Consider the following 21,763-nt stretch of genomic DNA (forward strand, 5'->3'; position numbering starts at 1 on the left):
TTGTATAACTGTGGAATGGATTCTGAATTAAATCAAAAACAGTGACACTACTGACACCTTTAAAATTAAGCTACATATTTTATGTTGTTAATAAGTGCATGGTTCTGACATCAGTACAATGACACCTCCAAATATTTCTATAGTTGCAGCCTGACATCTCAAGACTTCAAATATTATTTGTTCATATTTGCATTAATAATTCCAAAACCATACCACATACAAGGCATTAGAAATTTTCATCTTAAGCTTACATGATGATTAACACAACTCTATTGTTATTTGACCTCTGCCTAGTGCAGTTAAAAATATTGAATATTGACTTGAACAACCTGGTCAAAATAACAAGGAAAGACTGCTGACCAAGAAATAGAACACAGACAAAAGACTTGAATTAAGTTATTTTGTTCCTTTATAAACTGGAACTTCGTCAGCAAATAAACATTGCAAAAATTCCAACCATTTAAAACCCTGAATAAGACCGCCAAAAAAAAAAAAACAACCATCCAATTAACAACAAATTTGTGACTGGATTTTTCCCAGCCAATGAAGTGTCTTGATTCAATAAAATTTAATTGGAATAGTGTCTACTTTTGTAAACAGAAACAATTTTTCATGCCTCTGACAGTTGTCAGTGTTAAATCCTACTATAACTATTATGTTTTCACTGCATTATTGCATTTTTCAGTGGCCATGATAAGTTTTTTAACAACAGGTATTTAAACATTATTTTCTGATCTGACTGGCAGCACACAAAGCCACATAAAAGGAATATTGAATGTGTCAGTTAAAATACTAATTATAGTATATAACACATTTATAACCTATAGTGCATTTTATCTTAGCAGGCGTCTAATGCTAATGCATTTCAATATTTCTTGTTTTGTCACAGACTGCATGTGTATCCTTTTTAGCCATGACCATATGTCATTTTAAGTCAACAACTGAACAGACTTGGCATTGATTTAATGGATTTTGCTGCCAATTTTCTGAAGACCCTTGCAAATAATATTTCAATTCCATTTCCAAACACTTGAACATGCTCTGATGAATTACAGTGGATGATTATGCTTTATTAATAAAGGGGACTGCTTGTCCACTCAGGGCCAAAGGAGCAATACTTGCTAACACAACAGTGGAACTTGTTTATGTTTTTTTTTTATACCATCCAATAGTTGTTTCTTTCTGTTATGCTGGGTTGTACTTTGTGTCATTGAGAGCATTTTCACACACACACACACACACACACACACACACACACACACACACACACACACACACACACACACACACACACACACACACACTCAGATGCAGAACTATCACATGTGCACATAAGCACAAACACATATAAACTGTGGCGAACATGTGCTTTTTAACATGGCAAACACTGAACCTATTTCCCATTTTTTCTGGCTCCATTTCTATTGTGTACTTACCTTGATATCTTGTGATACTGCATTTAAAGCAGAATAAAAATTAACATTTCTGAATTTGTTTTTCTAACAATCAAATGTGCAATAGTTTGCCTTGTTTATCTCTTTATGAATAATTACAAGTGCAGGACTATATTAAACTTGTGTGGTGAACTATGGGTGAACAGTTAAAAGTAGGTAGCTCAAGAAAGCCCTGGTAAGATGTACACATAAAATCTGTCAATGGCCGTATTGTGATTTTTTTGTCTGATACAGAGTGCGGAAAGCAACTAATTGACAATTGTGTGCAGTAAACCAAACTTAAGTCTCCTATGTTCCTAATGAAATAAGGGTTTTACAAGTTGGTTTCCATATTTTTTACTTTTTTTATGTTTTGACTAAAATTAAAATACTTCAGGCACAGCGTTGTGGAGTGTTCCCATTCTTCTCAGTGGCTTTACTGACAATATTACTTGATATAGATAGTACCAGATAGCAATGGGGGGTAATAATTCTTTCAGACTATTGGGCATTACTGGATCATAACATGAATTCTATACCACATCTTTAAAAGCAGAGTCTGAGGGCAGCTTAGCTGCTTGCTGGAAAGGTAATGCAAACAGAAAATTGTACAGTTTTGCTTTTAGCCTACCTGTAGTTTACAAAATGTGAAATCTGTTAGCTTGGTGATTTGGTTTCCTGAAAGATACAGAACCTTCAGATGCTCCAGGCCCTGGAAAACAGAGTTGCTGATGATGTGGATGCGGTTTCTGTTCAGAGCCAGCTCCAGTAGGCCATGCTGGTTTCGAAAGGCACCGGGCTCAATGGTGACAATGCTGTTGTTCTGAATATAGAGGTACTGCAAGTGTGACAGGAAAGGCACATCCTGCTGCCGAATTTGCATGATAGCATTATCTTGCAAGAATACAGTCTAGATGGAGAAAAAAGTATACATTCTTACCACTTTATTTAAAACAAAGTCATAATATTTTTTACAGATAAAATACAATTTGTGAGGATTTCAAAGTAGTTCTCCATGAAACAAAAGACTTACCTGCACAGAGCTTTAAATTTTACATTATGATACAAACAAAAATGTGTAAACAATCAATCAGTTCTGCATCTGTTCTTAAATGGCCAAAGAAATGGATGGAAGTTGTTAGTTAAAAGGGTAGGTTGGTTCATTCAGACATGACCTCCTCCATATTCCAACACTAATTTAGACTTCAGTCTATCACACACCCAAGTTTTACTTAGATGACCAAATACATACAGTGGTCTTAACTAGGAATATTTGCTAACTAACCTTACTCCAAGATATTTGTCATAGTCCCATCAACAGGGTTATGAGACTGTTTATCACTGGCTAATTCTCCCTGTCATTTAACATCTGTAGCACTGAGAACTGGCTGTTGTCCAACAGTGAAAACAAAGCATTGTTGTGTGTGTGCGTGTATGTGTGTGTGTGTGTGTGTGTGTGTGTGTGTGTGTGTGTGTGTGTGTGTGTGTGTGTGTGTGTGTGTGTGTGTGTGTGTGTTGGGGGTGGCAGGCAGTGCTGTGGGTTTCCTTTGCTGTAGTGCTGTGGGTTTTCTTTCTGTCCTCCACAACTTAATTTTTTTTAAATTCCACTGCCAGAACAGGTCAAGAAAAAGTTAATTCCTGAATGCAGCAAGGCTGGTTAACAAAATACTGTAGTACGAGAAGAAAAGTTTTTCAGTTATGCAGGCATTCTACAAGAGGTGTTGAAGAATTCATCTTTGACTAACAAACTTACATCTCAGCAGATAAACTTATAAGACCTCTGCTTTGCTGTTCAGAATAACAGATTACTACCACACGCATTCGTTTTCAAAAAGTTAACAAGTTACACCATATACTTTGAAAATATAAAATTATTTTTGGCTTCCTGCTGCAACTATTGGATATAGGAGTCATGCAACCAAGTATTGCAAGTATTACTTCTTGCTGTTTCCCATCCTAGAGTGTGCCTCCCTTTTCAAGAAGGGCTAGGCCAGTTAAACATAGGGTGAATTTATCAACACCCATCCAATTATCTAGGTCCCAATGGAAAGAAGACAGCATATCACATTGCTTTATCTGTAGGGGAAGAATCTGTCTTTCCACCATGTTTTATTGATCTGCTGAAGCAGATTTAGATTCTTTATTGCATTTTTTACTGGGACTGTTTGATTAGTGAAGGTAAAAGAGATTTCGGCTTAATTGGTCTCTAATTGCTTTGAAGGCAAGTCGTAAGTTTCCTTTAAGGAGCCTATAAGATGCAGGCAAGGAGGATAGTGCTTCTAGTCTTTTCTTGTAGCTTGACGAGTTCAAGTTTGTTATTCTCTTTGCTAGGAACCTCTGGGTCTTTCCAGCTGTTTGATATGTCTGGAGAATGATGGAGTTCTTATTTCTAGGGAATTCATCCATGATATTTAGGAACTAGACATGAACGTCTGTAGTCATTGTAAATGTCCTGTAACAGGCAACAAACAAACAGTTGATCTTTTTACTTTGATTTGGAGTTAGATAAGTTCTTTTTGGGAGTGTCTGGGGATCTGTAAAGATGTGATATGGTCTCTGAGAATTATGGATACTGTACCACTGTTGCTATTAGGTCTGAAGGCATGGTAGGTGCTAAACCCTCATATGAAGGGAAGGCTTTCTGGGCATTTAAACAATTTTTCAGTGATTACATGTGCATAGATGCCTTCCAAATGCAGAAATGCCTCAGGCTTTGGCAGCTTATTGTTTATAGTTCTGGCATTGAGTAGAGTCATCATAATTTGATCCTGCTTTGATACTGATACAATTGCTACTTAGATCTTCCTTTGGAAAACATATAGGACTGTCAAAAATCACTTTCTATTCTGGAATATACTGGACTCCCCTAGAATGACACCAATTATTTATACAGTTGTTGAAGCCAATCATATTTTCTTTGTACCTAGGCATCATTCAAGGATAAGTGAGGACTGCACTTAGTATCAGGGTCTTACCTGCATTTCTGACATGCATAGAAAGCTCAGACATGTCCCTTTGCATCTTCCTTAAGATTTTTCACCTCAAGTCATTTACCCCAATATGCACTACTATGTCATAATTATATTTGTCTGGTGAAAGGGGCCTAAGGGCCCCTTGAAATGTCTGAAATTTTAGTACCCAAAAGACAACTCATTGTCACCCTATCTTTGCCCAACCTAGTCAGTGGGGAATTGTGTCTTATACTTATCTCTCTCTCTATATATATATATATATAATGTATATATATATATATATATATATATATATATATATATATATATATATATATATATATATATATATATGTATTATGTGTATGTGTTTGTGTGTAAGTCTATATATTATAATGTTTTCACATGTTTACATTTGTGTGCTTGTGTGTCACCATGTTTATGTGCATGCTACTACTTGCACTTGTATTTGTGCATGTCTGGATGTGTGTATATGTGTGTATGTGTGCTTGTGTTTGTCTGTATGTGTTCACTTGTGTGTGAATGTGTGTTTGTGTATTTATGGACATGGGCATGTATGTATGCATGTGTCTGTCTCTGTGTATGTTTGGGCACACATCTGTGGATGCATGTATGTTTGTGTGTGTGCATGTGTGTGTGTGTGTGTGTGTGTGTGTGTGTGTGTGTGTGTGTGTGTGTGTGTGTGTGTGTGTGTGTGTGTGTGTATGTGTGTGTGTGTGTTTGTGTTTATGTATGCATGCACATCTTTAGATTGATGGAAGCAATACGAATCAGCAAACCAACTATTTTCCGCAGGAAGAGTGTCTTTGCCTGAGGCCACCGAAGCACTGCCTCCTCATTAGTCTTACCAAGGGTGCTTTCTCATTAATGATGGCCAAGTTACCTTGCTGTTGGCCCCTGTGTCATGTCTTAATGGACTGCAGCAAGCAAACTGTCAGTTTGATCATTCATGAAACAAGGAAGGGCAATATGATTGGCTCATTGCTACTGGAAGGTAATGGCAAGACAGGGTTCTTTGCTGTAAGAAATGTAATGTTTAAAAAAATTCTGCTAACTGTGAAGAATGTAATAGAGAAAGTCAAAAACTATATGCTGAAGCAAAAATATGTTTTCTTATAAAATCTGTACATTAACAATACACAATAAGGTGCATAATTAGATAACTGTACAAAATAAAATAATGAAATTACTTAACTAGACATAGAATAAGTATCTCTGAATAATATTTGAATGATATAAATTACTTATTGCCACAGTAACTATGTAATTAGTTAGAATTACATTTCACAATTTACACCAATTTCAGATTTTCTGTTCAGTTCTGACTTTCATTTATCACATTAGGTAAGGCCACATATTTTAAAAAATGCAATCATTTTTTTTCATGGTGTCAGTCTTTTTAGTGATAATTTTTTGAAAATATTTAGGCAAGGACCAGCTCTCATAATAATGGCATGTACCAGTTGTGTGTTCTCCATTCAGAATTTCTACTTTATATCTCTGCAGGTGGGGTCACAGCTGGACTTGACATAAGAAGGACATTTTGGAAACTATCTTTAATTACGCTTCTGCCTATATCACAAAAGATGACAATGCACAAATTTTTAACATGACACAAATCATCATGAATGTTTTTGAGACTGTTTTTTTGAGAAGCTTCCTGTAGTCCCATGTTTGATTCTCTCAGCCTCCATTTGCCTTCTGCTTCACTCTAAGTTACTTAACCAATTATTGCTTCCAGAATGATTTTGTAAAAGGTCCATTTGGATCAGTGCTCACTCTGGTTAACATGTACAAATTAACAAAGTGTCACTATCCACAATCAAACTGCTTGCAGGTTTCTTGTGATCTGCATTTATGTCCGAACACTAATTTCAAGAAAGGATTCCTAACTGGGTATCCTGAGACTCTTTATTTTAATTATACTTTGTGGATAAGGACTGAAGACACTTTTTCAGTATAGTTAATGGCTGTTTTAATGAATGAAATTTTGGCTGTATTGTGTACATGTTGCTTCATTTCTGTATACTGCTTTACCTTGGTTTGAATTTTTTCTAACTGCACAAACGAAAAAATAGCTGCAGGAAGCAGTCCAGACAGTACCCTCTCTTTCCCGCTTCAGTTGAAATAACAGCTCTCCACTTATCTGCTGTTCAAATCATTTAATAAAATATTAAGTGGATCCAACTGATGGTACAAATGGTTAAATTAAAAACAAGTATAATGTACAGTAAACTGTTCTCTGCAGGTTTTTGCTGTGCATTATGCTTGAGCTATTCATAGGCCTCTGTCTAGCTGCAGTGGTGCAACTGGTACTAAGGCTCTCCTGCTCATTTTCCAGGAGCTCATCAAAGCATGGAGTCCTAGCCTGCATTCAAGAAGTGTTTTACTTTCATCCAGTGCCATTGAGGCAAAGTTAATAACCTTTGATTGCCAAATTGCACTTGTTATTTTGAGGGATCACTACTGTTTCCTGCTTTTGTGTGCGCATTTCACTGATTTTTTCTTTCTTTCTGAGAACAAGAAAATGCTCTTCCTGTCACTGTTACTGCTGTAAGACTGTCTTCAGATTGCCTTCAGCAAGGGATTTACGGCTAGTTGTTTAAGTGGTTGGAGGTAGCATTGTACTTGTAGGTCTCTTCTACTGTGTTTTTACATTAGGAGGTCTCAGTTTATTTATCTTATTGGGAGGGGGTGTTTGCCTAGTCTAGGTTAGTTGGGAAATACACAAAATGACTCATTGCGTAGTCATTTTATTAGCCAGAGGGTTCATTTGTTAGTTTTCTGTTTTTTCTATGCTACTATAAATTTTGCAGATTTACATGGGTTAGCAGTGCCCCTGTACAGTAGCAAACACTTAGAAAGGGTGACTCATAAAACTGTACCCTGTTACGCTGCAATATAGTGCAAATACTTTGTGCTCCAACAACCTTAGAGCAGCTAGTTGGGAGTCAAGTGGCAATATCTACAGGTTTAGTTGAATTCAGTACTTGTAAATATTAAAGTTAATAGAAATAACTACTGTTTAGCATAATCTGCTCCAATAAAGCACCTTTAAAGCCTTCTAACACCAATACATCACCACCTTGTAGCTCACAAATCAAAGAGCTGGACAATATGGATATGCAATTTCTTAACTTCTCTGTAGCCAGCTTGGTGAATAGGGGCATCTTGAGACAATGTAGAAATTGTCCCATGTTTACTGACAACTGCTTAATCCTTAAAGAAGCAGACACAGTATGCTAGCGGTGTAGTTTCACAATGACGCTGTAGGTTAAACTCTCACATAAAGGTGGATAACAGATCATCAAAAACATGCATGCAACACCCATCTCACATAGTATACAACACACACAAACATATGCTGAAACACTTAAAAGCAATCTTCTTAAACAACAAAGATTGCCTAGATCACCCATTGTCAAAACTATGCCTCAGCAAGCCCAAAAGCATGCAGAAAAAACAGCTAACATCATGCTTACTGCCTCTCTCAGTCATACCCCAAACACTAGGCCCCTAGGGCAAGCAAACACACTTCCCAGGACTCTCGTCACAGGGGACTCCATTGTACGATATTCTGATGCCTGAACAAGTAGAGGATAATTGCTGCTTGCTTATCTGGAGCTAGGATCTGCCAAATCACATGTACTCAAGTCATTACACCACAGGTATTTTGTCATTTTTAATTTCTCCAAGTCTTTCAGTTTTCTAATACCATGATGGGAATGGACCCCATTCCTAAGCCAAAGTATGGCTAAAGTTCATGAAATTAGTATTGTTTCAATCTTTTATGTCAGCGAGAAGTGCTGTTTGCAGTACCTGCAATGTGCCCAGTAATGACTCCTGCAATTCGTATAGAGTTATATGTAAAAGTTAGTATGATTGTAAATTCTTTTTTATAAGACAGTTGCTCCTACTACTACTGGAAGTGTCTAGGTATCTTTCTTTCACATTTTCCTCATTTCTGCCTGCAAACTCTGGTATTTTATGACTTTTTGTCTCTCTGTATGTAAGACACTGTATTCACTAGGTGTAGAAATTTCAGTGATTAATGCTACTTTTGTCTTCTTTTCATAGACTATTATATCTGGTTTTCTCGCATCTAGTTTTTGAACTGTTGATAATGGGTGATCCCATGTGATATAAACTTCATCATTTTCTATAATGCTTTGTGGCTCATATTTGCAGTGTTTTTCAGTTACTTCAGTATTATAATGTTTGCACAATCCCCAGTGCAACAGTCTTGCCACATTATTATGCCTTTCAGTATACAGTCCTTCTGCCATTAGTATGTCACAACCAGCAACAAGATGTGCGACTGTTTAAAATTCTGTTTTACAAAATCTACATTTGTCTGTTTCTCTCACATGTTCAATGGACTTTGTAAACCATTGTGTACATAGTCCACTATCTTAGGCTGCCAATATTAACATTTCATCTTTTGATTCAAAGTCACCTGTCCTTAACCATTCCTGCATTTGATCCTGATCAGCATGTGGTTGTTCCAAGAGTTTTCTATACTTGCAGCTATATTTGTGCATTTTGCCCATTTCTTGCCTTCTCAACCGATCCTTTATTTTATATTCTTTTGTTTTTTGGCACATTCAGTTGCTGCCTGAGTTTTATTTACTTTCGATTTAATTTCCATTCCCGCCTGACACCGATATGCTTCTACTAAACTAAGCAGGGAAGTCATCTTAGACTTATTCTTCTCATGTTTCAAAACTTTCACTAAATTTGGGTTGTGTGAAGATATGTATGCAATCCCACGATTATAGATCTATACATGTAATCAATTTCAAGGAGGCCCATACCTCCTTCATAACAGGGAATATATAATCTTGGTATGCACTAATTTTTATAAATCATTTGATGAACATGAAGCATCCTTATTGTTTTCCTGTACAACCTATCCAACACATTTTGGGGCTAGTCAATCACTCCAAAACTGTAAGTTAGGACAGGAAGAACAAACTGGCTTATAGCTTGGACTTTGTTCCTGCATGTCAACGCTGTGTTCAGTATTAATTTAGTCTTCTAAAATATTCCTTAAGTTTTACTTACATTTGTTCATGTTTCATTGTTGATTCTTCATCAATTTCCAAATATTTATACACTCACTCTTGCTCAAGTTCTTTTATATCACATTCCTGTCCCAAACTGATGTTTTCTTGGTGCTGCAGTGTTCCTGTTTTAAAGGCTGCTTTTGCACATTTATCAAGACCAGATGACATTCTTATATCATCTGAAAAAGTTTTGGCCACTTGAAATTGTGCTTTCAGTTCCTCATCTGATGAACTATACAATTTTAAATAAGATGGGAAGTCTTTACACTTTGTTGTTTTCTAGAAGCTAAATTGTAACCATGACCTAATCTGTTAAGTAGAGCTTAATGGGTTAAGGGCAAGGCAAAAGAGCAGCGGTGAGAGTCACCTTGGAATATTACTTTTTGAATTTTTATCCCTAGAATAATAATTTGCCCTTATCATTGCTTAACTGCAAAGTTGTTTGCCACCGTTTCATGGTCACTGTAATGTAATCAATCAGTGTAGTGTGTATCTTATACATTTTTAAGTACTCTTTTATCTTTTATGAATGCGGGATACTGTCAAATGCTTTTTTGTAGCATCCATGCTGTACTTAGATTCTTTCCCATTTACAGTTCTCCATTATGACTTTAACAACAAATGATCCTTTGTTCCATATGACTTTTGTTCTATTGTAATGATTGAGTTTTCTTCTAAATGACTATAAACTCTGTCAGGTTCAGTTCTAGTATAAAGTTTATATGTCATCAGAAGGCAAGTTATTGGTGTATAGTTTTTAGGGTAGCTTGCAGTTTCACTCGTAAGTAGGAGCATTGTTTTTCCTGTTGTTAACCAGGCTCGTGTCTGTTTGTGGTGCGTATATAAATAGTTCATTCTCATGGCTAAATCTTCACATAAAGATATTAATACTTATAGCCAGAAGTTAGGTACTGCATCTGGGCCTGGGTTTTCAAATTTTCTTAACTTTTTTGAATCTCTCTCTGGCTGTTACTTCATCCAATTTCATATTCTGTACATTTGAACTTTTGATTCTTTCTTTCACTGCTTCTATTCATTTAGCATCTTTGTTATGTTCCACACGATCTTCATAGATATTTCTCCAAAATATATTTGTTTCTTCTTTTTTTGGTGGTGTTTCAATTTCTTTTGCCTTGTTTCTCAGTTTTCTATAAAACTTTTATGGGTCATCAATAAATTGCTTATTTTGTACTTTTCCTTGATATTTATCTGCCTATCTTCTAAGTTTTTCTTCCTGTGCCGATATTTTTAGTTTATTATTCATGACAGTGCACAATAGATCCTGATCTCTTGTGATACTGCGCATTGCTTTTATGACATCTATCCTTCTGCATAGTTTTGTTGATCTGTTCCCTGTTCTATATTCTCCAAACAGTGACACTTCTTGTCTTAATTGCTTTATAGGTTTCTCTATTCGACAATTCCATGATGGCATTCAATTTCTCCCCTTCCTTTCCCTTACTGCCTCATGTTTTTGTGGTAAGACTTTATCTGTTATTAATTTAGCTGGACAGTAATATTTCTTATTTACTTCTGTTATAGCACATGAATCGCTATGGAGTCCAAATTACTAGGTTCATTTGTTTTATCAAACTTCTAACTTTTTGGGTTTTATTGACTTTTTGAAGTCTATTTCTTTCATTGATCTTAATATGTCTGCCCATTTCTATTAAATCAAGCAACTCTTCTCATTTCCTCTAAACTGAGGGCACATTCTTTGTTCTCTATTTCCTGCAGGCATTCTATAGAAAGTTCCAGAGCATCTTTCTGTGCCACATTCTCTTCAGTTTCGTCCTGTGTCATCCATTGCTCTTTCATATGGGAGCTCACTGGTTTATCACTCCACAACATTGACTGTGTCAGAGTTGCCACAGTTTCCTGTTCCTTCTTTTGTTGTGCGGCGACTTCATCTGAACATTTGAACTGGCTTTCTACAAAAGGCTCCAAAGTACCTTCATATGGCAACTGACCAGATGTTTCCCACTCCACTGGTTTCTCCTTAATTTGGGGAGCCATTGCTCTATCCTGCTGTGATATTATCTGAGTTAGTTAGGATGGACATGGCTGTGGTGAATATGTACTTTAATAAGAGGGAGGAGCATAGGGTGACATACAAGAGTGGAGGGAGACGCACACAGGTGGATTATATCTTATGTAGAAGGGCCAGTCTGAAGGAGAATGGAGATTGTAAAGTGGAGGCAGGGGAAAGGTTAGTTAGGCAGCATAGGATGGTGGTTTGTAGGATGACGGTGATCAAGAGGAGAAGGAGGAGTGTGAGAGCAGTGCAAAGGATTAAATGGTGGAAACTGAAAAAGGGTAATTGTGAGGTGGAGTTCAGGGAAGAGTTAAGACAGGCACTGGGTGGCAGTGAAGTGTTACCAAATAGCTGGGTAACTACAGCAAAGCTAGTAAGGGAGACTGCTAAAAAGGTGCTTGGGATGACATCTGGACAGAGGAAGGATGACAAGGAGACCTGGTGGTGGAATGAGGAAGTACAGGAGAGTATACAGAGAAAGAGGTTGGCAAAGAAGAAGTGGGATTGTCAGAGAGATGAAGAAAGTAGACAGGAGTATAAGGAGTTGAGGTGCATGGCAAAGAGAGAGGTGGCGAAAGTTAAGGATAAGGTGTATGAAGAGTTGTATGAAAGGATGGACACTAAGGAGGAAGAAAAGGACCTGTACCAATTGGCTAGACAGGGGGGACTGAGCTGGTAAAGATGTGCAGCAGGTAAGGGTGATAAAAGATAATGAGGGGAAACATACAGGCAAGGAGAGTGTGTTGAGCAGATGGAAAGAGTACTTTGAGGGGCTGATGAATGAAGAGAATGAGAGGGAGAGAAGGTTGGATGAAGTGCGGATAGTGAATCATGAAGTGCAGTGGATTAGCAAGGAGGAAGTAAGGATAGCTATGAAGAGGATGAAGAATGGAAAGGCTATTGGTCCAGATGACATACCTGTGGAAGCATAGAGGTGTTTAGGTGAAATGGCAGTGGAGTTTTTAACTAGATTGTTTAATAAAATCTTGGAAAGTGAGAGGATGCCTGAGGAATGGAGAAAAAGTGTTTTGGTACCGATTTTTTAAGAATAAGGGTGATGTGCAGAGCTATAGTAACTACAGAGGGATTAAACTGATCAGTCACAGCATGAAGTTATGAAAAAGAGTAGTGGAAACTAGGTTAAGAAGGGAGGTGATGATTAGTGATCAGCATTATGGTTTCATGCCAGGAAAGAGCACTACAGTTGTGATGTTTGCTCTGAGAGTGTTGATGGAGATGTACAGAGAAGGTCCAAAGGAGTTGCATTGTGTCTTTGTGGACTTAGAGAAAGCATATGACAGGGTGCCTAGAGAGGAGTTGTGGTATTGTATGAAGAAGTCAGGAGTGTCAGAAAAGTATGTAAGAGTGGTACAGGATATGTACGAAGGTAGTGTTACAGTGGTGAGGTCTGCGGTGGGAGTGACGGATGCATTTAAGGTGGAGGTGGGATTACATCAAGGATCAGCTCTGAGCCCTTTCTTATTTGCAATGGTGATGGACAGGTTGACAGACGAGATCAGACAGGAGTCCCGCGGACTATGATGTTTGCAGATGACATTGTGATCTGTAGTGAGAGTAGGGAACAGGTGGATGGGACCCTGGAGAGGTGGAGATATACTCTAGAGAGAAGAGAAATGAAGGTCAGCAGGACTAAGACAGAATATATGTGTGTGAATGAGAGGGAGGATAGAGGAATGGTGAGGATGCAGAGAGTAGAGGTGGCAAAGGTGGATGAGTTTAAATACTTGGGATCAACAATTCAGAGTAATGGTGAGTGTGGAAGAGAGGTGAATAACAGAGTACAGGCAGGATGGAGTGAGTGGAGAAGAGTGTCAGGAGTGATTTGTGACAGACGTGTACCAGTAAGAGTGAAAGGGAAGGTCTACAAGAGGGTAGTTGGACCAGATATGTTATATGGGTTGGAGACAGTGGCACTGACAAAAAGGCAGGAGTCAGAGCTGGACGTAGCAGAGTTAAAGATGTTAAGATTTGCACTGGGTGTGACAAGGGTGGACAGGATTAGGAATAAGTATATTAGAGGGTCAGCCCAGGTTGGAAGGTTTGATGACAAAGCCAGAGAGGCAAGATTACATTGGTTTGGAGATGTGCTGAGGAGGGATGCAGAATATATTGGGAAAAAGATGCTAAGGATCTAGCTGCCAGGTAACAGGAAAAGAGGAAGGCCTAAGATAAGGTTCATGGATGTGGTGAGAGAGGATATGCAGGTGGTTGGTGTGACAGAGCAAGATGCAGAGGACAGGAGGAAATGGAAACAGATGATCCGCTGTGGCGACCCCTAACAGGAGTAGCCGAAAGAAGAAGAAGAAGAAGTTTTTCGACACTAAATCCGTCACTTCACAGGTAATCCATAACCTCAGTTTCTCTTTCTTTAACTTCTCCATTACTAATCCTCTTTTCTACTTTTCCTCTTTGTTTTCTTACTTTTTGTATTGTAAAATTTTCCCATGTCTGGATGTCTTTGCCTGTATTTCTCTTCAAATGTCTTTGGTGCTGCTCTTTTTGTATTACTTAGTTTTGCTTTTTCCTTTGCATAAACATTGCACCATATTAAATCTCTTTTTCTTTCACATGTCCATATTTCTTCTTCTTATGTCTCCTGCTCCTCGTGTTTCCCCTTACTTTGGGGATTCATCGTTTCATCATGCTGTGATGTAACCTGTGGTAGACTTTCTGCTCTAAATCCTTCACTTCACAAGTATTCCATAACTTCTTCTTCTATTGTTTTAACTTCTATTTTACTAGTCTTTGGTTCTACATCCCCTCTTTGTGAGCATATATTTTTTAACAATTATGTCACAAGTATCAGTATGATTGGACGGCGCAGTGCTGCAGCAGTAGCATTGTCATCTCACAGCAAGAGGTTCTCTAGTTTGATTCTCGGAAAGAGTGCCTTCTCTGTGGAGTCTGCATGTTCTCCCCGCCTTCGTGTGGGTTTCCTCTGAGTGCTTCGGTTTCCTCCTATGTTCAAAGACATGCATCTGGAGCATTTCTCCTTGGGCCTCTGCTAAAAACTGGCTACGTTCCAAGTTGGACTTTCCCAGTTAACAAATGTAAAATTAAATAAATAAATACATTTCATCATAGTCTATGTAGTTGTAAATGACCTGATATATTCCACCATCCTCCATAGCCTATATGAAGAGAAACATTATGGAGTTTTCAGACTATGTGTCTCAGGCTGGCATGAGCCTAACATTAAGCAGCATATGACCATCACCAAGGTTGATGACACAGTATGAGCAAAAAATGATTTATTTCAACATCTGGCTGTTTTTTCTGGTGTCATTCTATGGGAAGCCAATATTTGTCAGCTTGAGAGGACATGGTTAACAGACCACGCTACTTTGCCAAGGATGATCTGCACCTCTCCCCTCTAGGCTTTTGACTAAACCTTTAGAAACCTCCATAGTACCTTTTTAAAGCAATGCCAAATTGACAAACCTACTGACATAGTAAAATGAACTCAACTGAACCTCAAGGTGTTACTGCTCAATCCTAGAGCTTAAACAAAAGCTGCACTGCCTCCAAGCCCTCCTCACACTCGGGAATACAGACATCTTTGCAGTTACTGAAACGTGATTTAAAGCAGCTGACAGTACCCTGTCAGTGCAAGGTTTTGGTGCCTTCCACACTTTTTGACCCGTAGCTGCACAGAGGTTTCTCAATATATATCAGTAACAAGCATACCTCTAGGATGATCGAACAGGATGACATGCTGGATTTCGTCCACGGGCAGATCACCATAGACAAAATTCTGTACCTTATCCTAGTCAGCTATAGGTCACTCTCTAAGTCCCAAGAAGCTCACAATGCATTCCTGGACCTACTGGAGACAGTTACCAGCCAACCTAACACCCTACTCATGGGAGACTTTAATTACCCTGCTATACATTGGGAATCCTACACAACCTCAAATCAACATGCACAGAGATTACTAGACTTCATAAATACAAACACCCTTGACCAAATAATGAATATATCCACTAGAGGGTCCAAAATATTGGACCTCATGCTTACAAATATGGAAGAACGCTGCACCACTCCCAATGTCTCATCCTCCCTGATATGATCCGATCATAAAGCTGTCTCTTCAAAATCAAAATCAACTACATAATCTCATTAAAACCACTAATTACCTTTTATTATGTGATGGATTGTCAAATTAAATGACCCTTCAAACCCAGAGAACACAGCAGTCTATCTGAATTGCTCTCATGAATTGCTCTCAGAAACTCTGTACAACTATGCCAATGGCTGGCTAGAGGCTGCTGTACCTACCAGAAGTAAGCTCAGGACTAGCCCTAGAAACAAACCACACTGGTGGCATCCCAAATTTAACAGGATATATAACAAAAAATCAGGAGGGATAATTCCCATAAAGATAGAAACTTTCTCATCAAAGTAAATAGGCAACTTAGAGGCCTAATTAGGTCAAGCAAAGCCAACTTTGAGGTTAATATAGTCTCCCAGGTGAAAGATAATCATAAGACCTTCGACAGCTATATCAGAAACCTTAATGGGAGCACACAGCAATGTGCTGAACTGGTGGTTAAAAGTGCCGCAGTCATTGAGCCTGGCAATATAGCAAACCTGTTAGTGGACAAATTCAGTTCAAACTTACTCTCCTCTATCCCTGACCACCCCCTCAAAAATACCCTCAAACATAACCCCTCCAGCTATATAGGGAACATGTACTGGCTGCACTCATTAAAGCCAAGATCAGAGCCTCATTGGGCCCCAGTAACATCCCAGGCTGCCTCTTGAATAAGCTAAAGTATGACTTATCAGGACCCATGGAGTCATTATTTAACTATAGTATTAAAACATATGCCACGGTGGTACAGCAGTAGCATTGTTACCTCACAGCAAGAGGTTCTCCCATTCGATTCTCAGCTGGGCTTGGGAGTGCCTTCTGTGTGGAGTCTGCATGTCCTCCCCGCGGTTGGGTAGCATTCGAACGACATACGTGCGTAAATGGGCATGCCTTTGTTGAAGGTTGGGCGTCGAGCTGGCACCTCGGTGTTTCATAAAAATCTACTGCCAATCATTAGAGTATCGGAGTTCTGCTATGGTGACCCCTTACCGGGAAAAGCTGAAAGACAAACAACAACATTAAAACATGTGACCTTCATAAGGGATGACCTTCAACAGATCCTGGAAACTACAGTACCATTTGTCTGACTAGTCATATTTGCAAAGCCATGGAAAGAATTATCATAGAAATTATATGCAAGGGCATAGGAGACCTCCAGACACTGGCTTTATTCCAGTTTGGCAGTGTCAAAGGAAGGTCATGCTTACTGAATCTGGTAGATTTCTTTGAAAAGGTCACTAAGACAATGGATGAAGGTAAAATGGTGCATACCGCCTTCCTAGCATTTAGCATTTTCAGCAATTGTATGGACATTGTCAACAAACTTATGGAACTAGGTATGAACTCCTTTATAACATGCTTGATAGCTAGCTGGCTCACTGATATGACCCAGGAGGTTAGAAGTAGTGAGGCCTCTTCCACAAAAAGGCGGGTCACCAGTGGAGTCCTCAGGGCTCTGTGCTGGGCATCTACATCTCGGATGTCAAAGGCAATGTCAAAGGCCTTTGTCTGACCAAGTTCACAAATTAATGCAAACTGGGAGAAGTCATTGAATCCTCCCAAGATTAGAACACCCTTCAAGAGGGTCTAATACAAATGCTTGGTGCTAAGGCCATGGGTTAAATCGTAATACCAAGAATGTATTATAGTACCTTTTGGGAAGTCTACAACCCAGGTAACTACATCACCAATAAAATGCCCTTAAAAGTTGATTCACTAGTCAGGTATCTGGGAACTCATGTAGATAGTAATTTCACATTTAACCAGCATGTGTCCACGGTACTACAAAAATTCTTCTATGTTACACAACTTATAAGCAAGGGCATGGCATCTAGGTCCAGAAAGGTCATCATACTACTGTACTCATCCCTCATCAGACCCATGACAGGGTATAATACCCCCTTCGGTATGTGCCTGACCAGTCACATACAGCAAATGCAATGTCCACAAAGGTTCCTTACAAAACATAATACTGGGAGGAAACACAATGTTCTACACTGATCACCTCAAAGCCCTGTCTCTTTACTTGGTATCATACAGACTTCTGAGAGGTGATCTTTGACTGCCATACAAGGCATCCCTGGACCCTGTTTTGATGAACCTTTTGCACATCTGCAAAACAAACAGCATCAGAACTGCTACATTAAATTTTACTTGAGACATAAATAGGACATGTTGAAGAGATAGATATGTTTCTCAAATAATTCCCATTCTCTGGAACAGGCTCCCCATACATGTGAATCATAGGTTCATAGGTTCATAAGTAGGTACTAGGCTATCGGCCCTAGGGCCTATACAAGCCTAGCCATAACAATTCCCTGGCTATTGCTTCCCACAAATATTTACTTTCCTGGACCCCTGTCTAGTAGGGCTACTGATGTGATCCCCAAGGTGAATTTCCTATTTCCCAGCCAATCATCAAGGTTCCTTTTGAAGAGAGCCAATGAGGCGCTCTGCCTGATGTGTATGGGCAGCCTATTCCAGAGTATGGGGAGTCTCTGGGTCAGGAACCTATCCCTCCAGCATGTTCTATTCATCATGATGACAAGGTTAAGATTCCTGGAGCTTGTGGCTCGGTGGGATTTCTTTAAGTGTAGCATGTCCAACAACTCAGGGTTTGACATGGCCTTGTATGTTAGGCAGAGATCACCTCTGAGTATAGCTGGAGTTTCTTTAGATGGTCAGCATAAGGCATCTACTTTAGACCTGTGATTCTTTTTGTGAGGTATTTCTGTGGCCTTTCTAGTTGTTGCAGATGTCTTTTGAGGTACATAACAAACGGGGCATTGTTTTCTATAATGGGTCTAATGAGGGATGATTACAGAGGGACAATGACCGCCTTTTTTTCTGGATGAGAAGCCCTTAGTGATGAGGTGTGCCACGTAGAAGGATTTTCTAACTGTTGTGGCTATGTGGTTATCAAAGGTGAGACCACTGTTCACCTGTGTCCCTAGGTCTCTTATCACACTTTCAGTGTTTAGTGTACTGCCACCTATGTGGTAGTTGATAGGTACGTAGCTTTTCCAAAGGGGATGACTATACATTTTTTGGCATTTAGCTTGAGCCCATGGCTCTGGCACCAGGAATCTGTTTTGGTAAGGCCCGTTTGTAGTATATCCACATCATTTGGGGATTCAGTAATGGCTCCCAGTTTGCAGTCATCTGCAAACTTAGTAAGCCAGAGTCCCTTAGTGTTGGCTTGTACTTCAGAGAAGTAGATGCCAAACAAAAGTGGTCCCAGGAAAGAACCCTGCAGTACATCACTTGTCACTTGTCTGGAGCTGGATTTGGAGTTGGCTACTTTTACAGAGTGTGTGTTCTGTCAGTAAGCCAGTTTGCAACCCATCGAGTGAAGTAGGGATTAATGCCCAGCTTAGTAAGTTTATCTATGATTCCAGAGTGGGGGATAGTGTTGAAAGCCTTGGCGAGGTCCAAGTAGGCTGTGTGAACCACCTTACCCTCGTCCACGACTCTGGAGACTGATTCGAAGAATCTGATAAGGTTCAGGAGGCAAGATCGGCATTTCATGAACCCAAACTGGGTGTGGTCCATTGTTTGAAGGTTGCCAATGTCTTTGTTTATAAGTTCAATGACAATACGTTCTATGGCCTTGCAGATCAGGCTCGTCAGACTGATGGGATGGTAGTTCATGGGATCCAAAGTGGACCCCCCCTTGTGGAGTAGGACCACTGTAGCTGTGCGCCACTCTGTGGGCACGAAGCCTGAGGTGAGGCTATGATTAAACATGACACATAGGTGAGGTGCCAGTTCATTTTGTAGTTCATGCAGTACACGGCCCGGGATGTCATCTGGTCCCATGGATGCTGTATTCTTAGCTTTGGAGAGTGTGGTTTTTACCTGAGTGGCCACGATTACCAGAATTTGGCATTCTTTCAGTATTGAGATGGGCCCTTTAGGGGGTGAGAGGGGGGTGAAGTTGGCACTGAATCTATCTGCCAGGATATTGGCAATATCCTTGGGATCAGTATATCTACTGCCATTCTGCTGCAGCTCAGAGCAGATCTGAGTATTGTCATTTAGATTCTTGACATAGCTATAGAATGCCTTGTGGATGTCTTTGGAATCTTTGGCAATTTTGTTTCTGTAACTAGCTTTGGAAGATTTTGTGAGGGATCTCAGCTTTCTTCTGAGGCTAGTGAGGGAGTTTTTTGAATCCTGGGTTCTTCCTCTTTTCTGCAACAGTTTCTTCCTTCTGTTGTACAGCTTATTTATGGCAGGGGGCACCAGATTGGCTTCCTTTTTTTAGAGGGCAGTGTCTTGGTTCCATTTGGGATGGCTTGGTCCATGCACGAGTGAATGTGCTCATACAGCACCTTAGTGTAGGATTCAGCAGTTGAACTTCCAGTTCCCATCTGAATGGGTGTCATAAAGTTTGTTACTTCTGACTTATGAAGAATGAAGTTGGCTTTGAAGAAGTTTTTTATGGAGGTTTCCTTAAAGGGGTGTGTGGGTGGGATGTGGATGTCAAGGGTGATTAGCTTATGGGCTGATCTGACCAATGAGGGGTTGACCACTGCTGTGGAGCATTGATCTCCCATGCTGGTAATGACCAGGTCTAGAATATTGGTATCTCAGGTGGGACTATGAATTATTTGCTTTAGGTCATTGGAATTTATGAATTCCAAGAACTGTTGAGCAAAGGTGTTGGTACAGGAGTAGTTTTCTCAGTTAATGGCAGGGTAGTTGAAATCACCCAGTATTAGGGTGTTTGGTTGTATTTTAATATTTTCCAGTATGTTTAGAAAGGTGTAATGAGAATCTTAGGACATGGTGGGGGATCTGTAGAAAGCTACAATTTGTGTTGCAGTCTTACCTAGTGTTAATTGCACCTGAAGAATTTCAGATGCATTGTGTTGGGCAACCGGCCTGGAGGTGTGAATATCCTTGGTGAATATGGACACTCCTCCACCTTTAGTGTTTCGGTCATGGTTTGGTGGCCAAAAAGTGTTGTATGAGTTGTAGCCTGGTATTGCAGGGGTGCTCTGTGGAGCTTTGAACCAGGTCTCAGTTAATACACAGATATTGATGTTCTCCATTTTTAGGAGAGCCTCAAGAGAGTGCATCTTGAGTTTTAGACTTCTAGCATTGAGTAACATTACCTTCAGATTTTGCTTGCTTGTACCCATTACAGTGGCAGTTTTGTCCTTTGAACCTTGTCTAAAAAAGGCACTATAGGGGTGTCAAGAGCCTTAGCCAGTAACCTGAATCCCAGGGGTGACAGGTGTAATCCATCTCTTGCAAAGCATCGTGGTTTGTAGATCATGTCATCCCAGGCAGAGAGATACTTGATCCCCTTTGAATGACACCAGAAGTTTAGCCAATTATTGAAGTCAATCATTTTGTCCTTATACTGTGGTATCATTCTAAGCAATGGCAGGAAGCTACTCAGGGCTAGGGTCATACCTGCCTGGGTTACATGATCTGAGAGCTCTTCCATGTTTCTTTTCATGTAGTCCAGGGAGGTATGTTTCAAGTCATTCACTCCAACATGGACAATGACTGAGTCATATTTGTACCTGTTGTGGAGTGACTTGAGTGCATGAGTTATGTGGCGGATCCTGGCACCCGATGCTCAAGTAAATGTAATTTTCTCCTTGTTCAGCTTGGTGAGTGGGACATCAGTGTGCCTGAGTATAGAGTCACCTATGACTAAATTGTTGGGTACGTTGTCTTGCCTTAGGGGCTGCTGTTGGGTGGCACACTGGTGTTGTGAGCTATGTGGCACTTTGGTTGTGTTTGGGGGAGGTGTTTGGTTGCGTTTCAGCTTTGGAGGTCCTTGTTGCTTGGGCAGGTTTATGTGAACAGCCTCCGCATATGTGGTTTTGTGTTACTATGTGTGGGTTTTGGTGGTGTGGGTTTTGAAGGACTATGTGCTGTTTGAGGTGTTGTGTGGGTGTTAACCCTCTCCTCTTGACTGTCTAGCACAATCTTGGCTGGAGAGGGCTTTGCTTCCAGTTTGGTTATGTAAGTGCATCTCTCACAGGTTGTAGTGTTTGGTAGTAAGAGGAGAGGGTTGTCTGTGTATGTGAGGCAATTGTTGCACTGCCCCAGTATGCCCAGATTCACCAGGTGGACACGAGAAATCACCAGAAGCTGACCCTTGGACATGCTTGGTTAGGTGC

At 39.8% G+C, this 21,763-nt stretch overlaps 1 protein-coding gene across 1 annotated transcript in view; it reads right to left on the reverse strand.

Moving 5' to 3' along the window:
- LRRC24 (leucine rich repeat containing 24) overlaps nt 1–21,763 on the reverse strand; it is a 4,153,240-nt gene that overhangs the window by 741,868 nt on the left and 3,389,609 nt on the right. The window contains exon 7 of the mRNA XM_044067308.1: nt 2,065–2,343. Within this exon, the coding sequence (XP_043923243.1) occupies nt 2,065–2,343 (279 nt within the window). The remainder of the gene's footprint in view (nt 1–2,064; nt 2,344–21,763) is intronic.

Source organism: Protopterus annectens, chromosome 3.part1, assembly GCF_019279795.1.
Source record: "Protopterus annectens isolate FY-2018-M chromosome 3.part1, PAN1.0, whole genome shotgun sequence".
Taxonomy (NCBI): Eukaryota; Metazoa; Chordata; order Ceratodontiformes; family Protopteridae; genus Protopterus; species Protopterus annectens.